Source organism: Cornus florida, unplaced genomic scaffold (genome assembly GCF_030987335.1).
Source record: "Cornus florida cultivar Cherokee Brave unplaced genomic scaffold, ASM3098733v1 CherokeeBrave_3.0.0_Hap2_Chr09, whole genome shotgun sequence".
NCBI classification, from domain to species: Eukaryota; Viridiplantae; Streptophyta; class Magnoliopsida; order Cornales; family Cornaceae; genus Cornus; species Cornus florida.
The window spans coordinates 94,065,090-94,087,360 of record NW_026775579.1 but is presented as its reverse complement, the minus strand read 5'-3'; the positions used below and the strand labels follow the sequence as shown (position 1 = coordinate 94,087,360).

The 22,271-nt window shown below is 34.6% G+C and overlaps 1 protein-coding gene and 1 pseudogene across 2 annotated transcripts; both read left to right on the top strand.

Annotated features, from left to right (window-relative positions):
- Positions 1-846: 846 nt before the first annotated feature.
- Positions 847-9,929, top strand: LOC132275321 (pumilio homolog 24). 2 transcript variants are annotated; one of them, XM_059776786.1, is made up of 17 exons: positions 847-1,137; positions 1,463-1,516; positions 2,312-2,373; positions 2,466-2,547; positions 2,637-2,760; positions 2,897-2,980; positions 3,358-3,472; positions 3,966-4,116; positions 4,316-4,429; positions 4,558-4,629; positions 6,533-6,583; positions 6,681-6,731; positions 7,240-7,347; positions 7,461-7,673; positions 7,927-8,001; positions 9,152-9,399; positions 9,500-9,929. In XM_059776786.1, the coding sequence occupies exons 1-17, from the start codon at positions 913-915 to the stop codon at positions 9,633-9,635; spliced, it is 1,965 nt and encodes a 654-aa protein (XP_059632769.1). In that variant the 5' UTR covers positions 847-912; the 3' UTR covers positions 9,636-9,929. The 2 variants fall into 2 exon arrangements, with proteins under 2 accessions (XP_059632769.1, XP_059632768.1); XM_059776785.1 differs by having other exon boundaries at positions 3,954-4,116.
- A 3,308-nt stretch (positions 9,930-13,237) lies between these two features.
- Positions 13,238-15,957, top strand: LOC132273169 (eukaryotic translation initiation factor 4B2-like; annotated as a pseudogene).
- Positions 15,958-22,271: the final 6,314 nt, after the last annotated feature.

Below are 22,271 nucleotides of genomic sequence, written 5' to 3'. Positions count from 1 at the left end.
AATGAAGGGAAAATGTCACTCTCATTTTTTTTATTTGGTTGAATGGAATGAATAACATAACTGATTTTTAGGTAGATATCTATTTCAAAGTTTTTGAAAAGATTAAATTTGGAAATTGATATTTGTAGGTGGTTATTAATTTTCTCTCTCCTCTCTTCTACTGTGTTCAATAAAAAGGAAGAAAGAGGTGTGGAGAGAAATAAAATAGGAAGAAAAGAACAAACTTCAATATTAATTTTCATCCACTAGAAAGAAATGAAGTAAGACAAGTGGGTTATTATAGAAGTTTTAAATTTAAATAATATCATAAATTATAGAAGTTTTAAATTACAGTATCATCCTCTATAAATTACAATATTATAAATATTTTTTTTTTGGATATAATGATAAAAACAATTAAAACTTTCTATTTCCTTCTATCTCATCCATCCATAATTCTCTCCCTTCTATTTAAATTTTTTATTTTCTACCAAAATAGAGCAAATCCCCCCAAAATTGGGCGGATAGAAAAAATGAGAGATGGAGCATACCTCCTTGCTTCCTCCCTCCCACTCTTCCGCTCCCTCCAACCAAATATGAAAATAATATTATCCATTCCACCTTAATCCTTCCCTCCAATCAAATATAACATTAATATCATTACTCATTCATTAGATCGAAATAAGAGCCCAATACTCTACCCATGGTCACTCCGACTAAAAGCCCAATAATCAAGCCAAGGTCAGCCTGACTATCCTGTCAACCCAGTCCAAACGTTCTTGTCACATGGTTGGGCCCAAAACGGCCCACGGGAACTCTCAGAAAACGAAAGCTTAACCTACAAAACCCTCACCAAAACCTCTACAGATAAACAACGATTCAACGACACAGTCGAGACTCTGAAGAGAAGCGAAAAGCTTGAGCTAAGCATCAATGGCGGCGAAGGACGAACCGAAGAAGAGGAAACGAATTTCAGACAGTAAAGGAGACGGAGAGAAATCGAATCCGCAGAAGAAGAAATTTCCTTCGAATCCTCCAAACAAGGGTTTGAAGAAACCTTTCAAATCATCCACACAACACCATAAATTTAAATCACCGATAGAGAAACCCAAGGAGGAGGCCCCGAAATCGAAACGAGAACGTCGTTTACAAGCAAAGGTCTAACCTTTTCTTCATTTTTGTAATATAAATACGTATAGAATTTACTTCGATAATGACTGAGGTAGAATGTGGTAGGAATTTGATTTTGGGAACACTGTATTAGAGTTTGTCAATTCAGGAGCTTTTTTTACCTGCTTCGATGAGCATTATCAATTGGGGCAGTTTGGTTCTTTATCTCTTTGTCAAAGTCGATATATGGAAAATTTATGTTGATTATATTGTATCTTCTGTTATATTTTGATATAAATTGTAATTGAATTTGTGATATAATTTAATGTGATTTTATGGATCAAGGTCACTGAAATTTGAGTTGTATATGCAGGAGCTAGTGGAGGCTAGGAAGAAGAAGAGGAAGCCACATTACACTCTTGAACAAGTATTGCATTCGTCTTAGTCTTATATTTACTAAATTTGTTGAAATATTCATTTGTGGTGTTACAGAGAAATGCATCCTAAATACGGTGGAAAATAAATAAATAAATCATAGCTATTGTACTTGTAATATTGAAAATGGGTATTCTGGATATAATTAAACCTTTCAAATTGATAGGCACTCGCTTCCCTAAATAATTCCCTGGAAATATACAGCAAGGCTTGCTGTTGTCAAGATTACAATGATACAAATCATCAATACACCTCTATTTCTGATTTTGTTTTTCATTTGATTAAGCAAATCTTTTTAGTATTTATGGGGTGTTTTAAAGGCACAAATCTATGTGGTGTTTTATTGGCCCACTGTCACGCCACTTAGCTCTCTCTCATGTTATTTTTTATTTTTTATTTTAAATATTAGTTGCATAATATGCATTCCAAAACAAATACTTTATTGTAGCACAATTTTGCTCCCTTCCACTTATGTCTTCCAAGTCATGGTTGTCTGCACAGCTGCACGCGTGCAAAAGCATTTTATATGCATATATTCCTTTCTTGATTTGCCATGTCATTTTAAGTACTAATTTTAACTAAGGAAGCATGAGGTGTGAACCTAATGCCTGATTCTTTTTGGAGGGCCATGCCCAGCTTTATGTTGTGACCCTCTAAAGCATTTCAAGCTTGGGTATTTGTTTTACAGTATTTTGAGGAACACCAGTTGTTGATCAAGAACAGTTTAAACCCTGCTTAGTGAGTTGTGGTCTCTGTTTTCTGATTTACATTTTCTTGTCCTCACTAGGAACTTGCGTCAATGTGGGAAAAGATGAGGCGCCGTAATATTTCCAAAGAAGATAGATCCAAGTATATATTTTGTTACAAATGCTATGTTTAGGTTTCTTCTTTTGTATCTGTTAAAAACTAAGCAATACAAATCCTTTTCTATTTACCCTAAGGATGGTGACTGTAGCCCTAGAGAAGATGAAGGGGAAGATTCCTGATATTGCAGGCTCACATGTCTCTTCTCGTGTTCTGCAGGTGATTTCTAGTTATTATTTCTTGATGTTGTCCTGAGTTTTCTGTTGTATGCAGTAACACCTGTTGTAACTTTGTTTCTTCAACCTTAGACTTGTATAAAGTACTGCTCACAAGCTGAAAGGGACACTGTATTTGAGGAGCTTCGGCCACATCTTCTCACCCTTGCTCGTAATAGTTATGCAGTCTATCTGGTGAAGAAAATTTTAGATAACGGTATGGTCAATTGACTTGAATCAACTAATAAAATCAATGAAGTATGTTATTCGAGAGACTAGTTCAATTGTGTTTTTGTATGACATAGGAACTGTAAACTTGTTGCTATTTAAATTACTTTTTGTACTGTTTGCAGCTTCAAAAAAACAGGTGGCAGAATTTATTTCCTCCCTCCATGGGCATGTTGCTTCACTTCTTCGGCATATGGTTGGCTCTGTTGGTATGTTAAAAGTATTTTGATCTTAGTAATAAATTTGTTGACATCTTGTACTGATTTGCTTTTGCAAATCACCTGACTTGCAGCAGAGTTTCTTAACCCTCTTTTTATTTTTTAGGTTCATAATGAATAGGCAAATAAAATCAAACTCAATTTGGTGAAGTTTGGATTTCTAAAATTTTATTAGTTTTTGGCTACAGTGGAGGCTATTGGGGAGTGGGGAATTTGAGAGGGTAGAATTATAGTAATGAAGTTTTATTACACGGTTATTGACAGAGTGTGTATGATCTGACACTCAACCGTTTTATTCTCGGAGATCTGTCTTCTCTTGACATTTGCATTTTAAATTACCTGGCTTGATACTGTTTGGTTTGTTGCAGTTGTTGAACATGTATATCAGCTGGGTAATGCAACTCAAAAACGTGCTATTCTGATGGAATTATATTCGACCGAGCTTCAGTTGTTTAAAGATCTTGTCTCAATGAAAGAGAGCAGGTAAAGGGTTAAGTCTATGAATTACTCACTGGAGGGGTTATTGGTTGCTTTTATCTTAGTGCCTTTTATTACATAGTATTTTCTCTATATTTGTATAGAACTGCAAGATATTTTTCTTGCAAGGAATATTTTGCACTATCCTTTCTCCTCAAGGTTGAAATATTTTCTCAAAAACTACATTCTTAACTTTGGATTAGATGTAATTAGTAGTCTTTAGTTGATGCAAATGTTGTGACAACCTATGGTTTTGAGTGTTTGGTTGGGGTTGGTATCTTTGCCCCCTATATCTTTGTGAGAATTCCCAACCTGTCATGCAATGTGGTGGAAGTGTGGGAATTTCGGGAGTTCCTCATTTTGTTTCTAATTCTCCTACTACACTGGCTTATCATGCATTTGAGATCTCATGCAATGTGATATATGTACATGAATATCAGGATGACGTTGGAATTCTGCTGCTTTCATTTATCGTTATACTCATTAGTGTTGTTGACAGGTTAGTAGATATAATTTCTAAGCTAAGCCTGCAAAAGTCTTCAGTCATACGACACATGGGATCTGTATTGCAACCAATTTTGGAGAAAGGAATAGTGGACCACTCTATCATACACAGGGCGTTGATGGAATACTTTAGCATTGCTGATCAGGTACTACAAAGCTATTTATATGACAAGACTAATTTCTAAAGGTAGCTTTGAAAGAGCATTTCTTGACTACTGGGGTGGCTTTTCCTCACGTTTTCCTCTATTATCTAAAGCATAGATTTAAAGACGCATTTCTTGACTATTGGGCTGACTTTTACTCAAATTTTCCTCCTCCTTTTATCTAATTCAAATTTGGTAAAAGTCCTCTGCTGCAGATATAATACAGCAGTTGTCAGGACCCCTCCTTGTTCGGATGATTGGTACCAGGGATGGATCCAGGATTGGGATGCTTTGTGTCAAACATGGAAGTGCCAAGGTTTGCCACAATTAGCCGTAGATTGTTATCTTAAGAAAGAAAGAATTTTCATTCCAATTTGACCATTTATTTGTTGAGTTTTGTTTTTTATTGATTACTGAGTTGATCTTTGACATTTTTAATTTTAGGAACGAAAGAAAATCATCAAAGGAATGAAAGGCCACATAGGCAAAATAGCTCAGGATCCTTATGGGAGTATGGTAAGGATCACTTTGTGAATATGATCATTTTCAACCTTTCTTTTGACTTATAATTCCTATGTTATACAGAATATATCTGTTCCGATCCCAACTATTTCTTATTGCAGCTACTTAGTATTTATCTTTCACAGAACATGCTGTCCATCAGTTAATCTTTCCTTGTATTGCTTTTGATTGTTTTGTGCTTCGTAGTCATATGCAGTCCATTATACATGCTCTTGTGATTTTGATTGAAAATTTTGAAGCAATAACTTCAGCATTATTATCTTTGAGGATGCAATCTGATTCCCCAGTTGATTAAAATTGGTTTCATTTCACAACATTGCAAGCATAAATCTGTCTGTGAAAATGGAGCTATTAATAGATTAATTTAGTCATTGCTATGAACTGAATTGTTTCCGGAAAATCTAATATAATCAAAATGTTATAGTTTTATGAAATCCAAATATTACCATGCACAATTTATTTATAGACTTGTTATATTAACTATATTAAACTCTTTACAGATATTGCAGTGATAGACCTCATCACTTATGATATTTGATTATATGCTTAGCGAAGTATACATGTGAGTTATTTCATAGACTTGATGAAGTTTAGTTTTGAACTTGTAAGAAGCTCTAGTTGGAAGTTTATTAGGAAATGTTGAGCATCTTGACCACGTGCATATATAATTGTATTCAGTCCTAAAGGTGCCCACATTCATTCCTGTTAGTGTTATTGTAGGGTTCAAGTGCAAATTTGTTATGGTTATTTTATTAAGATTTTTCTTTTCTTACACTAAGGTAATAAAGCTAGTCATATTTTGTTAGATTCTGCAATGTTTTTTTTCTGAAGGATTTCAAATTTTGAGAAGTCATCAAGTAAATATTGTATGCTATTATTATTGTTTGCATAGCATGAGATGAGTGTATGGCCAGTAAAGCAACAACCCACGAGATATAGAGGAAGTCAGTTCTTCTCAAACCACAGAGAATTGCAGAATTGTTGTCTATATTTATCAATTTTGTTGTGCTTTAAGGCGCTAGGATGTTTTAAGCAAATTTTTTATGATATACGGGACACTTCTTTTTTTTATTATTATTATTAATTGAATTATTATATACTCTAATACTGTAGCTGTCTCCAACTGTGTCCCAACACCACCTATTTGGTACTTCCAAAGACGTTGACCTTAAAAAATATATATATTATTCATGCTCTGTTCGTCCTTATCATGTTTTTTTAGTATATACCCACATACTCGAGCAATATGAATATAATTACATTACCTATTTTGGGCCTGTTGATTGTGGTGATTTTTTTCTGCACAGTTTTTTGGGATTTATTTATTTTTTCCTGGATGCGGGAGGGACGGGGTTTGCCCATGTATGGACGAGGTTTGGCTTTATGCTGCCTCTAAAATCCAAGGTTTTACCAAAATAATGCACTCACTGGAACAAGATCAATATATATTTAAACATAATACTTTGCAAAAAATTATATTAAAACATATTAAGAAGACCACAAACACGTGCACTCATCTATTGTTGTAAGTGTCTTAATACAGGAGCCGTTTTCAATGTCTCATTAATAAAAGGCAGCCTTACGGGGAAAAGAATAGAAAACCGTATTAAAGATGGACCTGTAAAGTTATCTTTTTTGTAGATAGATTCTTCCCTGCCGTCTGTATACACCCTGGTATCTTTAATCAGAGAAGTGCCTAATTTAGCATACTTTACAGTTTCCACACCATAGAACACCATAATTAGAAGGTTTATACTTCCAAATATTGCTGGGATTTGATTTACTCCAACCAACAAAATTCTTATGAGATCATTTGTTAATTTCCTTTTATGTGTTTTTTTTTGGGAATCTTTTCTTTGATTTTTTTTGTCTTCATTTGATACTACTTACTTTCCAGGTGCTCGTCTGCATTCTCTCAGTTGTTGATGACACAAAACTTATAATAAAGGTTGGTTCCTTCTACTTTATCATAAATAGCTGTTCTGCACTATTAAGGGAATGTTACTATTTAAGGGGACATCTCAATAAAATTCTGTTATTCACAGATTGTCATTCGTGAGCTTCAAGAAATTCTACAGGAGCTTGTCATGGATAAGGTTAATACTCTTCCTGTGTCTTTTCTTTTTGCCCCCCAATTTCAGTTTCATTTAATGAAAGTTCAATATCAACTAAAAGGAGGTAAGGATGATCTACTGAGTTCTGTTTTCACACACAGCACACGTTAGGCTTTGCTCCTCGTTCACTTCTACTCTAATTTACTGATGCAATTACTGAAATGTCTCCCTGTCAAACTCACTGGACATTCTAGAGAATCTGCTCTTTGTTCTTCGAGTAGTTGAATGATCAACTGACTAGGTTTATATGTTTAGCTCATGCTTTTTATTCTAGACTAGCTCTTAGATAGGTCTCTCGGAACTCATGCCCGTTTAAAGTTACCATATGGTGGACCTTTTTTATGCCTTTTTTTTTTTTTTTTTTTTTTTTTTTCAGCCTATTTCTTTTTCTTTCTTTTTTTTTTCAGCCTATTTCTTTTTCTTTCTTTTTTTTCCTTCTTTATTAAATGAATATATTTCTGATTGGGTTTCCTTCATTTGTTAATTTCAGAATGGAAGGCGTCCATTATTGCAGCTACTTCATCCCAATTGTACCCGCTATTTTACTCCTGAAGATCTTGCTTCTCTGAATTTATCAGTTCCTTCTCTCTGCAACAAGGCAATTCCACATCTGTTTTGCTTTGCTTTTAACTTCTCTCTAGAAACCTGTAAGTACCTCATACAAGTGATGCAGATGCAGCAAAACTAATTGATTTTTCTCATCATTATCAGGATGACGAGGTAGATTCCAGTTTGGGGAAGCAAATAATATCTTCAGAGGTGACTGAAGCTGGTGAGGGGGACGACAAGAGTGATACAGAGGAGGCTGCAGATAAGGCCAACAGAAATACAGGCCCCGGTGAGAGTGGACATATAATTGAGGGTGGGAAAAAAGATCCTCTCGTACGAAGACAAGAATTGTTGATCAACAGTGGGTTTGCTGAGGTTTGTTGCTTCAATGTTAATTTATTTATTTACTCTTTTAGTAGGCAAGTCACTCATGCACCTCTCATGGATCGTTATGGACTTCAGCCTTTGACCTTCCAAATGGGAGGAAAAGGTACCACTTGGGCTAAGCCTTTGACCTGCTTTGTTTATAATTCGATTTGACTACTTGTATTGAAAAATGGGATGTTAACTTGCTTGCTGTTATGTCTAGCAAAGTTACTTTATTTAAAAATTTTGGTCATTCTTGCAGAGACTCATTGACACGTGTAAACAGACTGCAGAAACACTGCTTAAATCAAACTTTGGCAAAGAGGTTATATATGAGGTATATATCTTGTTTATTACCAATGTGTTTTATTGAATTGAAGTTTAATTACTTTTTGAAATCTACAAATTTATATTTTGAAAATGTGTTTGGGTAGAGCTGCAATCGAGATTGAGCTGGGTATTTGGCTGTTTGAGTCATCTTGATCAGTCAAACTTTTGCTCAAGCTCAGCTCGTATCGATATCAAACATAACTTTGGATTTTGTATGTGGTTATTATCTGCTACTATATAAAGTAGCTGTCTAATTGCTGTGATGATAATAATTGGTGTTTATAAAGGCCATTCCAAAAGTAGGACTACTTTGATGGTGATGAATATTTCTGGAATTCATGCATTATTTATGTAGTTTAGTTCATTCTATTCCCATACATATAAAAGTATAACGCACAAAATTGCAAAGATTTGCTAGAATCCGTTTTAAAGGATGCTTGTATATATATTTTTTTACCCGGAAATTATGCTTGTATACATTTGTTTCTGTAGTGGTTGGCAAAAAATCCACTTAGACTGGTGCAAGTCGGTGCATTACACCTACTAAAAACTGGATTCAGTAATTTGTGCAGGACATAATCTTTGCATTGTCAAATCTGATTGTTCAGACAAAAAAATTTGGCACCTATACCATTATGTATGACAAAGTTGTACCTTTGTCCAATCTTGTGGAACTAACATGGACACTGTTGACTGTTGATAAAATCTATGGTTGTTTTTTATTATCTCCCTCCATGGATAAAGTGGGTGGTGGATCTGGTTTGGCTGGTGCAAAATTGCCCATTTAGACTATCCCACCAACTCTTCAATGTTTGAAAGTCTATAAAGGAATATAAAATACATGAAAATACAGTAGTTTGAAATGCCTAACAGAACTGGTGAATTTCTTTTTCTTCTTTAAAATGTACAATCATAATTGACTCTTCTTCTTTATTTTTCAGTGATTCAAGTTCACTTCTCCCTTATTACCTTATGTTTTTTATGTGCTAAAATGTTTGTGGGTTTCTCCTGGATAATTCGTGCTTATTTATTAAAGCTCGCTAATATTCTCTAATTAGTCTTCGATTCATTTTTTGCATTTCTTCAACAATTTTCTGGTCTTTCTTGAGACATTCACTAGATCACCATCCTCCTTCTGATCCTGGTAATACATGCAGGTTGCAACTGGGGGTAATGGAGGCATTCTCCATGCAGCTTTGCGTGAAAAGTTGGACACATTGCATGAAGATATTGCATCTCTTGTGGCACAACCTAGATCAGAGATACCAGAAGAGGAGCATCTCCTTGAAAATTTCCATTCTAGCAGGACCATTAGAAAATTGATTTTAGATTGCCCTTCTTTTGCTTCTATTCTGTGGAAAAAAGCTTTAAAAGGGAAGTGTAGAATGTGGGCCCAAGGTCACAGGTTAGACTACTTTGGCTTAGTACTTTCTAAGTTGCAGTGCATTTTATCCAAACATAAAACTGGAGATAATTTGTTATGGGGTCTATATTTGTGGTTGCAGTGCTAAGATAGTTTGCGCATTCTTGGAATCCACCGACTCTACTGTACGCAAAATGACAGAAGAAGAGTTGCAGCCTTTGATCGATGGTGGTATACTGAAATTACCCAAGGCAAAGCAGTTGGCAAAAGAAGGTTAAGTCACCCAAGGCAGATGATCAAGAAACTTTTTTTCTAAGTTAGCATGGCTTCTGTTAGGTCACAGGCTGATTCGCCTCTATCTTACTACAAATGTTGTTTAAATGGTGAATTACTAAAAAGCACTCTGACGGGGTTGGTGGCAGAAGTGAAGTTTTGTATCGAGTGTTTTCAGAATGGTTGAATCCAATTTTGAGTTACAAAATTGTGTAGGAGTAATACGAATTGAAGGGTTACTGATTGTCGATGCATACTTACAGAAACATATATTTACTGTTTCTTCCATTTAGTCTAAAGTTTGTGTGGCATCCAAATGCATGACTATAAAATGAGCTAGTGGTGCTCCGAAAACACTAGTAGAAAATAATGCAAAAGAAAGACAATTTGACAGGCGCCTCATGTTATTCATGTGGCACAATATCTGCTTAGTCGCAAAAATTGACTATTCTGGGTTCCCTCTTTACTGCATTTAATTCAGCATGTTTCTATTCTTTGAGAACCAGAAGTGCTCGGGTTTTTCGTGAGTGCATCTCTTGTGATGAGGGTAGCCATGGAATGGATAGTTGGATGGATTGAAAACTGGGAACTCTGTTCTTGATGGATTGAAGATTGGGAATTCTTTTCTTGATGGATTGGGAACTTGGAATTCTTTTCTTGATGGATTGAAAACTGGGTATTCTTTTCTGGTTGCTTTGTTAGCTCTCAAACAACTCTCTATCACCTCTGCCTCTTCTTTAAATCTCGTTCTCATTTCTTTCAGACCTTGTATGATTTTACTAGACCTCAGTCTTTCCACTTCAAAGTCGTCTTCATAATTAGAACTGCAGGTTGTACATGGGACTCTGTTGAAGTCATTGCAGAAGCTGTTCCGTCTCTCCAAATCAAAATCCTTTCGCTTTGCATTGTCGGAAAGACACACATATGCCTGCCACAAACATCATGTATTGAGCGCGGATTCTGATCATTACTTGGTGCAATAGTAAATCCTCGACTTGAAAAGCATGGAATGAGTTTCATATTGTGTGCAAAATAATGTGAAAATTTAGGTTGTCATCAATCTTCACTTGCGAAATTGTAATGCATAGGCATGAACAACATCAAGTAAAAGGTAAATTCATAATTTTGATTGGAAAACTATGATTTCTACGGTGCTTATACACATTTTATCCCCATGTTAAAGAGTTACCTCAGAAACAAGCTTGAAGGCAATTTCAGCTTTGGGGTGCTTATTCTTATCTGGATGAAGTTGCAAAGCTGCACACAAAAAGGATGTATCACGAAACATGAAATATAGAAGAATGCAAATACGTGTTCATCGTTAAAACATACCGAGCTTATGATACTTCTTCCGGATAACATCTATCTCTGCATTCTGATCGACCTGTCGATACCCAAATATATATATAAATTCAAAAACTCAAATTATAACCCCAAGAAATGGGTTAAAATTGTCATCAAGGATTTCCAGAAAAACGTACTCTAAGAAGAAGATACCAGTCCACAAAAGGCGATTTAACCGCGCTGCAACGAGGACATTTAGCACGAGCAGTAGCGCTGCGAGAAATGTTACAAATTTCTGTCACTAGCTTGGACTTGAGCTCTGATTCCTCTTTCACTCTCCCCATTGATAGTATATTAAAATTACAAATGGTTGAGCGTGGATATATATGGAATTGTAAATGGATAGCAGAGAATTGATATAAGCATGTACATACTTGAGTGTGTGTGTGTGTGTAATATATATATAATATTGGTTTTGAGTGCATATGATCTTTGATTTATGAGGTAAATTAATAAGGTGGAGCGGTTAAGAAAATAGGGGGCATAGTTTGCGGTAGAATTTTTTTGAAAGTGGATTAGTTTAGTGTCGGAGCGGAGAGGTTAACGTTAATTTTGTTGACACGTGGCATCACTTGATATGCTAAAAGGTTTAAATTTAATACTTCAAATGGTTTGGTTTCACAATCAGGTTTGTACTACACTACCCCAAGTATGTGAACTGAAATATAAAGGATTCATAAAATTGGTATTAAGAATTGGTCAGACTTGAAGCTGTTGGGTCACTATCAGATACTTACCTAAAATTGAATTTCATTTTTATTCTTGTTAATAATTTTATTATATGGAAAAATGGGTATTTTTAAAAGGAAAAAAAGAAGAAAAAATAGCCAACTGTATGAAATTTCTCTGGAGTAGGTGATCCGTGATATAATAGTGTACAAGTTATAAATTTGATGACAATTTCCACGTGAAGCTGGCTCATTTATACGTATACCTAATATAGGAGGGTGATGCATAGGAATGTAAATGCCATAAAAGAGGGTGTTGATGAACAAGGACAACTCAAGAGGCAATACATAAAAAGAGGGTGTTGACGTTTTTATTTTGGTGGTCTTTTGCTTTGTCTATTTGCTGAGTAGTGCAACGCACACGTGGCAGATAGGACATGAGTGAGTTTGGGATCCCATCGAACTACTGTGAGCTTACATGTATGGTCAAATTTATACATAGGGCTAAATTTTAAAAACCCCCTCTTGTTTCCAAAAACTATCTACTAACCCCTTCCAATACGGAAACTATCATAAAATCCCTCAACGTAATTTAAAATATATCATATGACCCCCTCCCTGTTGGTTGACCGTCTAAAACTAACGTCTTCTTATCACGTGAGCGTCACGTACACCAGATTCCCCAATATAATGACGGAAGTACCCTTATTGTATGGAAATGACGAAAAAAACCCTTAAGGTTTGTTATCTAACCCTTAAGGTGTTGTTCTTAAGGGTACACGTGTGCTCGCTGGACTAAGATGTTGTTCTTTGGGCTTCGACAGACTGAAATAGAACTTAAATGCAGCTTGGGTTTCATCGGAATTAATGGTCACTTGTTGAACTTATATGGAACTCTCCGTTAATAAAGCTCGCCCAACTAGGTTTGTTAATATAGCTCGAAGTGGGAACATTAATAAAGCGCCAATGGACTGTTACGAGGTGAATTCGCCAGAGATCGCAGGCGAGAGTTGGACCCTTATCTAGTTACAGTTTTTTTTCTTGGATTGGTACTTATCTTCCTAAATTTGAAAGCAAACTGCTTCCTTGTGGCTTTTCGAGATTCTCTAATTCGAATGATATATATATATATATATCATTCGAATTAGAGAATCTCAAAATTATTAGGTTACTTGGGTCTTTCTCTTTTTAAACCTTCGATTATCTCTCTTCTTCATTTCATCTCTTCACTTTTCTCACTCTCTCTATCTGAACGAGAATAAAAAGAGTACCAAAAAGGCCTTTCCTTGTCCTTACCGTTAAACATATATATATATAACAGTGAGCATATATGTGTGTGTATTTCACGAAATTGGTATCAAAAAGTAAAAAATCATAAATTTTATCTGCTTTCACCAGTTTTTCCCTTTATTTTACTTTAATTTTTGCCTCTTGCAGTTTAAATTATATGATAATCTACATACATATTATCTAGTGCACTGATCATTTCAGTTCTTCAACTCAAGGGCACATATAAAATTGAAATAATCCCAATTTGGTTGCTAAGAAAATGCAAGAAAATAAATATATAGAAGGCTTCGAAGGCACGAGCATTAATGAATTTAAGCGAAAACCCTCTAGACGACGAAGACAGAGAGGGCAATCTGGACAGTGTTGTTATTAGGAGTTGGAAAGTGAAGGACTCTAAGTCGAAAAGGGGTCTGGTTCCGACAAAACGAATGAGGTCCAGTTGGGTCTCAAAGGTGGACAAAGACGGTGCCTGGAGGGGATGAAAAGTTTAGCGGTGGCTGAGGATTTCATCAGCACTCAAACACTCGTTTTCATAAACAATCTCTTTCATCAAGACTTCGCACTTGTTTTCTTCAACACTCGGCTCACACACAAACACAGAACATAGATGGAGGCATAAAAATTGATTTAAGGCATAAAAATTGATTTAGGGCATACAACCCAACCCCCACACGACGTCGTTTTACAAAGAGGTAAAAACAACACAATACTACATCGTTTCATACGGGGGCATATTTGCCAATTCAAAATTCACATTTTCATTTTAAAATAATATTAAAGGTATTCTTGTCATTTCACAGTAACTTAACGGTTCTGTGACGGAATTGGGGCAATTTGATAGTTTCTGTTATATCAGGGGTGTTTTTAATACTCGAGAGGGTTAGTAGATAGTTTCGATTAACAAGAGGGGTTTTTTTAGATTTTAGCCCTTATATATATTTCTATATATTTAGGAAAATTTCTATATAATATAAGGCAAATTTATTTGTATTTCTATATATTTAGGAAATTTTCTACATAATGCCCCCCCAATTTTTTTTTATTTCTAAAGTTATCTCGTAGATTCATTTAATTTTCTTAGACATTTTTTTTTTTTCTTTCAATTTTTTTTTTTTTTTTTCCCACTTGTATCATGTAATTTGTTTTTCACAAGGTTTAAATTTTATAAAGTCAATGCGTGTAATTCAAGGCAAAGACCAACAACTGTATTCAATGAAAAAAATTTTATAAATTGTGAATGAAAATTGTTTGATTAGTCATCAATAGATGCCTTGGACTGAACAGGTGCAATTACTGGTTGGTTATGGGATGAAAAGATGTAACTCAAAACCAACAGACATAACTATTCATGTGAACCATTACAACCTATTGGAGTGAATGTGTTTATTGGTGAATAAGCACCATGTGAACCATTGCAACCAATTAGAGTGGATGTGTCCAGTGTGAAGAGACACATATAAATGGTTATGTCCAATGATGAAGAGACACATATAAATGGTTGTGTCCAGTGACAAAAAGACACACCCAATCCGAAAAGGCGCGAGATAGGCTTCACTGAGTCCGTTAGCACCATAGCGGGACGAATTTGTCTTAAGGACATAGTATTCAATACTAGCCTTGGTACAGGTTCTTTATTTATTATTTATTAATTTATTGCTTTATTTTGCATATTTAATTAAATATAGGGCAAATTTAGTAAAATCCCCCACTACTTTCATTTTTTGATCATAAAACCCCAACCTATTTCTAAAAACCCCTATACTTTTAAAAAGTGTTCACATTACCCCAATATCCATATCCAACACTTTAATTGGGGTGTGAAATGACAAATTTGACCTTACCATTTAATATTAAATTAAAAAATAAAATATATTTTTATTAAATTACAAAAACACCCTTAAATAGGGAGCAAGCGGAGAAGAAGGCGGCGGGTGGCGGGGATTCGAAGAGCTTTTCGAGTCTAAAGGATGTTATGAGCACCAAGCTGAAGAAGAAGAAGATGAGCTTGCAGGAGTTCACGATGCAGCGCCCAAAACCGGTGTATGATTACAAAGGTTTGACGCCGAACGAGATGCTCAGGCTTTCGACCGGGCCGAAGGAGCGGTCTGCAGAGGAAATGCAGTTCGGTCAGCTCGGCGGGGGTTTCACGTCTTAGGACCGTTCCGATGGAGGACCGAGTCGTATGCGGGATCGAGACAGAGATGGTGATAATACTTGGGGAAGTAATCGAAGATCTTACGGTGGTGAATTCGATGATGATCGTAGGGGTCCGTCTTTTAGGGTTTCAAATTTTGATCAACCCTCGAGAGCTGATGAGGTCGATAATTAGGCATCGGGGAAGAAATCTCTACCGTTCTTCGATTCTGGCCGCTTTAATCGGTACGGGTCGCTTGGTGGTGGTGGTGTTGTCGAGGTAAGAGGCATGTCTAGGGCTAACAAAGTTGATAATTGGGCATCTGTGAAGAAGCCAATGCCTGTAAGATCTTCGACTTTTGGTTCGGGTTTTCGTAATTCCGGTCCAGAACCAGATCATTGGACCAGGGGAGGATTGCTCGAGGAGGATGGGGAGCGGGAGAGCCACCGTTTGATTTTGGATCCACCACGGGGTAAGGGAGCTATAGTTGAGCCGGTGGTAAGAATGAATAAGTCGAACCCATTTGGGTTTGCGCGGCCGAGGGAATAAATTTTGGCCGAGAAAGGTTTGGACTGGAAAAATCTTGACTTGGCAATTGAGGCGAAGAAAACCAGTAGACCTACGAGTTCCCAATCTAGCAGGCCTTCAAGTGTGCAGTCATGTCGGTCAGCGGGTCCAGCATTGTAGGGAATAGAACAGTCAGTGAAACCAAGGCCAAAGGTGAACCCTTTTGGTGATACTAAGCCCAGGGAAGTTTTGCTTCAACGGAAAGGAATGGATTGGAGAAAGATTGATTTGGAATTAGAAAGATTTCGGGTGTGGTCAGTAGTTCATTGACAGTAGATGGTCTGTTTTAGGGAGAGAGAAGGGGGTGAAGAAGAAGAAGACTTGAAGGATATTTTTGTAATTTTAAAAAGTAACTTTTAGTTTTTAATTTAATATTAAATAATAAGGTCAAATTTGTCATTTCATAACCCAATTAACGGGTTAGATACGGATATTGGGACAATGTGAACACTTTTTAAAAGTATAGGGTTTTTAGAAACAGGTTGGGGTTTTATGATTAAAAAATGAAAGTAGTAGGGGTTTTACGAAATTTGCCCATAAATATATAGTTGCATATTTAATTAATTATTTCTTAACATATTGTTAATTATCTCATGACATATTAGTATAAGGGTTGTTATATCTTAAATGTCACCTAAAGCATATATATTTACTAACAATCTTAAGACAGATTCATTCATTGCGTAGATTTAATTATATGTTTATATTTAAGATATAAACAAGTAGATATTATACTAATAGTTGAGACATAATAAAATAATGTTATATACATTATTATATGATAATATGTTAAATATTGATGTGTTCAATATTATGTGAAATTGAAGCATGTTATATAAGTAGATTATTGAATTATTTATATAATTCTATATTGGTTGAATTATTTTAATTCTATAATATGATATTATGAAGTATATTACATTAGCTTAAACATGTGCCAACTAGAGCTGAAAAAAGGTACTTTGTTAGAAATATACATAACAGTATCTTGTGCAACCATTGATAAAAGTAACGAAGCAAAGATGAAACCTCAGAAATGTTTAGACATTACAAAAAAGAGGTTGAGAATCAACTTGGCAAAAAAGATAAAGGTGTTAAGATATGATGAATGCTATGTTGATAAGTTCTAATTTAACTCAGAATTTGTGGGGAGAAATTTTACTTTTCACAAATTATATTCTCAATAAAATACCTAAAAAAAAATAATAATAAATGTGACACCATGTAAATTATGGAAAGGTTGAAAACCTTTCTATACATTCTTAAAAGTGTGGGGGTGTCTATCTAAGGTTACAATTCCTACTCCTAAGAAAGTTAAAGTGGGACATAAAATGTGACGACCTTGTAGGTGAGTGTGTCGTGGACGGGTGCAAGAGGCACTGACAAGCTACCACACTGAGCGAGTTACAAGTGCACAGTCTGACATCGCTTAGGTAAGGGAAATGTGAATTGATTTTATGTGGTGGTGTTATCACCAATTGGTATGTGACATTTTCGAGATTAAACCAAAGAACAAAATCGTGTGGGCTCGAGCTCAAAGCGGACAATATCATTCCATATGGTAAAGTTGATCGTTACATAAAATCTTTGATATGTTATGTTCATAACAGTAGTGCATATCGTTTTCTTGTGCATAAATCATAAAATGAAAATAAGGATGAGCTTAGACGTAGCAAGAGGGTTAGAACGTCTAAATATTTTAGTCCTGATTTTCTAGCATGTTTATTGAAGAATAAGGCACAAAGTTTTAAGGAAGTAAAGTCTTCTCCTGATTATTATTATTTCTTAGATTAATTATGTGCTATAATTAATCATGTAATATAATATTAAACTAATTTGTTATATTTATTTATGCGAGTTCAATATTGTTTTAATAAATGTTTACTATAACATTGAACTATGAAGTTGAATTACTTGGTGTGCATAGTAATTCAATTTTACAATATAATTTATCTAATGTGTGATATTATTATATTTGTACAACTTCATGACTGGTTTGTGTATGTAATACAACAAATAAAAATTGACTAATCCAGCTACATCAGTTCTCCCGATAGTCAAGGGGAAAGATCTATATTAGTGTTTAAAACACGTATAGTTGTGAATTGGCTGAATAAGAGAGAGATTTCCGATAACTCTAAAGAGTTCAATAGAAAATGTTATGAATACATTAAGCTAGTACACTGAGACAAACTAAATCAAGCTACCTAAAAGCTAAAATGTTTCTGAGCTGAAAACTAGTTAGCTTAGCTATACGCTAAAGTAATCACTGAGGTGCAAAGAACCTTAGAGGTGCTAATTAGTTTTAACTCTCAACTTGGTAGTTAAAAAAAAAAAAAAAAACCATTTTAGGTATAAGCTATTTGAGTTATACATCATATCTGCTCTTGTAAGAAGGAAGAATACTACTTTACAAGTAGTAGTTTTTGGATAATATTTTCCAAAACAAATTCCTATACTACCAAGTTAGACTACTTAGATAAGTATGTACTAAAGCTATGAGCTACTAGAATTGATAGCTAAGCAAAATTAACTTCAAGCTAGTGGTAATAGCAGAGGAGTGGGTGCTCATCATAACCTAACAGTGAGATATGAGAAGAGTGTGCTTAATCTAAGTTAATAATAGTACTTGAGAAGTGAGTGTTCACTATGTGGTGATGTATCCAAAACTTAAATAACTAGAGAATTATTTACTTAAATTATTGAGTTATGTGATGTGTGTGACACGTGAAAGGTTATGACATGTTAATATGACTGATTTAACATAAACTTAAACATATATAACTTAAGTCATAAATATGAGAAATGTACAAGCAAATATTAATTAGAGCACGATCTAATTAATATCTCTAGCATTAATTCACAGTAATGTCGATTTATTATTATAATAAAGTGAGTACATATGCACTAGAGATTGTTATACATGCTTGTTGAAAAGCGGATATGGAACCTTAAAAAAGTAAATGAAGTGAAGTATTTAATATATGGTACTTCCAGAGTTGGAAAATCATAATAAATACATCAGAAATAAAATTTCAGTATTATTCCAAAATTGTGGGGAGATATTATTCATTGATGAAATTTGTTACAAGTCACCTCATCTTAAAAGAAATACTTATAAATGTGGGGGGTTCCGAATCATAAGAATTTTAGGATAGAACCAAAAATAATTTACAGTATTATAAAAATAGTGCTTGTTGTTTCCTATGAGGAAAATCTTATGAAACAACTAGAAAAGTTCTATTTCCAACTGAAAAGCTGAATTATTTATTTTAGTTGAAAAGTCAAATGTGCAAGCTTATAAATCCTTGAGTGGATTAAAGCTACTAACAAGATAATGACATGAATGTTGTGATACCCCCGAATTTCCGAATGCGGGTTGGCCAGGCCCACGCCCGAATACCCGAGGATATCAAAACAAATTGATAATAAACGAACAAAGAGTACAAAAAAATAAAGAAGAATAAATAAAATGCTGACAAGAAATTAAAATGATAATCTAATAATAAACCTCATAATATATTTCCATTAATTAATAAACTCTTCTGATACAACTGATCCTCCAAAATACAACTCGGGAATTCATACTGTGTGGACCCCTACAAACTAAACAAATGACAGTAATCTAAAACTGGAAACTGAATCATAAAGGAACTCCTATGTAGCATCGGAAGAATGAAGTAGACTGATCCCCGTTCAGCACGAACAACCTCTACTCGTGACGAACACCTGCAAAATAATGGTGGGTCAGGCCCACAAACAAGTTCTACTCTACTACAGTCCAAGCAGAGATCCGATACACGTATACATCCTAGTCAATCCAACAGTAACTAGTAGTCCGTATATATATATATATATACACACCAAAGGAACCTCGCTAGACTATAAGGTTGTCTCAACCTGAATAGTAGGCAACATGCAAAACGCACATATAGTGGGCATGAGTACCTAGACCTACCAGGGTATACAACTACACTATATCTAGCTACACATCCCTGGCGATATACGCGCCCTAACCATTGATCCTGAGACTCAAGCTCATATCATGGCACCATACTTATATATATATAATCTAGTAACCATCCTATCCAGTATAAATTAATCCTCCATAAGTCATTCAACTTGTTCAACTGACCTGACTTGAATATAAGTAGGACTTAACATTTTAGTTAATCCATTCCCTTATATAATAAATTAATCCTCCATAAGTCATTCAACTTGTTCAGCTGACCTGACTTAAATATAAGTAGGATTTAACATTTTAGTTAATCCATTCCCTTATATAAAATAGGTAGGACTTAACTGATAAGTTAATCCATCCCTAGAATGCCACCGTCCCATACCGATGCATTAAACCACACAATCCAACAATTGATGTAACAATTAAGGAAATACATCAAACATTCCATAAATAACTATGATAAATATGATATCAAGTTATCACATAATAGGAATGACTCATTATTTCTTTAAACTTCCTATATCATATGTCCTACACAAACTGAATCTTATACATGATGATATTTTATTATACCGTTAAATAAGGATTCTCTATATCCAATTCATCCTACACATTTAATCTCAATTGCTAAAATATTTTAAAAGATTAAATCCATTCGTTTGTTTAAAACATTTAAATAGCAAGCATCATTATGATTGAGTCTATTTAAATTTATTAAAACCCAATCCTAATCCCTATTTAATGTTCAGGAATCCTAGGCATGTTTCTACGTTCCATCATTCCACAGATATGAAAAATACATAATTTAAACATGTAAATATTCACATAAGAAATCAAATCAAAATCATGCATTTTATCAATTCATAACACAATAACAGATATAAACCAATTTCATAAAACTTATGTTCTAATCCAATTAAACATGCATAATTATTTAATTTTATATGTTTAATAAATCTTGGAATTTCCTAGGCATGTACAGAAACACGAATCAAAGGGAAAGAGATAGAAGAAGAACTTGCCTTAAACTTTCGGATTGAAAGTTAAACTTTTTCTTCCTTGATCTTCTTTCTAAAGGGTTTTTCTTCTCATTCCTTCTTTTTCCTCCTTCCCTCTCTAACACTATCTCTCTAGTATATATCACGTAAATATTTCTGTAATACCCCCTAATTTCGGAACACGGGTTGATCAAGTCCGCGCACAAAATCAGGGGATATCAAACCAATTAAAGTATTTAAACAAGCACGGATTACAAAATGAAATAAAGAATAAAATAAAACGCTGAAGAAATCCAATTAATAGTAAATCCATTAATAACTTCCAAATGGTTACAATTCGGGAATCCCGTAACTCAAGGACCCCTTAACCAAAAGTTACTATTTAGAATTTCAACCAATTAAGTACTAATATCAACTGAAACAAAACTAATATCCTACTTTTAAGTAAATAGAAGGAATGGATAAGTCCTCCAGCTGCGGATCCTCAACCTTGAGACTTGACCTTCTACAACCTGAAAAATAAATCGCGGGTTAAACCCTACGAGCAAGTTCTCTCTACCAAGCCTCTGAAAACCAATAACTAGATCATCTTTACCAAAACCATCCCTAATTAAGCTTTAACTTTAATATACGATGCTACAAATATATATAAATACTTATATATATAGTGCAAGAATCCTACCAGTTAATAGGGCATTAAATTGTCAAAACCACTCACCAATAATTAATTATTAGTCATACCTAGACCAAGCCCCCCCTTTTATAATTTTCTCATAAAGTAAACCCCACTCACCTTAACTCCATCCTAAACAGTAATTTAGTCATCTACACATATAGCAATTTAAATATGCACCGGCAAATCAACCATACCATTTATAAATATATTTATTTATATACTAGCAATTCAACCATGCTTCCTTCAATATATTTACTTTTACAATTAATTAGCAATTCAACCATGCTTCCCATATATGAAATTTATTCATAACCAATAAGGCAGTATATCAAAGCCTTTGGCAACTCATCCATGCCTACAATTCAACCATGTATTAATTTTAAACTTAACTCTAGGTATAATTATACATAGACTTCACATGCATATAATAAGCATGTCCTTAATTTAATAACCGTGTATCTATTACGATTTTAAATCAACCATACCATACACGAATCAAGTCATACCAAACAAGATTTATAATATTTAATAATCTTAAATAATATATATATACACATATATTTTGTAATATATATATATGTGTGTATCATACATTCCATACCAATCGTTGACTATTTAAAATCATATCTACATATATATACACATATATACACCTCCTTTCATTGCAAAAAATATTTAATTAATTACATTTAACCACTAAATGCTACTAGGTATCTTAGTAACACTTTGAGGCTCTCAAAATATCAAGAACACACCCTCTAATGATTAATTTTAACCCTAACAAGCTTAAGATAAATACTGGAACTTCACCGGAGTCTCAAGCAACTTTCCAGGACCTCACACGTATCCCCACGCGCCTTCACGCGCCGCCACATAGCCCTAGACTACTCCCACGCGCCTCCACGCGCTTCCCCTTACCGGCAGGCGCGTCCACGCGCCTGCACGCGCCCTCACGCGCCTGAGCCACTCTCGGCGCGTGTTGGCAGCTCCTAATTGGTTGTTG

Bases quoted from the DNA above. Each gene is read 5' to 3' on its own strand.
- LOC132275321 (XM_059776785.1), top strand. From the start codon at position 913: ATGGCGGCGAAGGACGAACCGAAGAAGAGGAAACGAATTTCAGACAGT. The intron at 2,981-3,357 runs GTATGTTAAAAG...GGTTTGTTGCAG, and splicing joins GCATATGGTTGGCTCTGTTG to TTGTTGAACATGTATATCAG. The intron at 3,473-3,953 runs GTAAAGGGTTAA...TATACTCATTAG, and splicing joins GTCTCAATGAAAGAGAGCAG to TGTTGTTGACAGGTTAGTAG.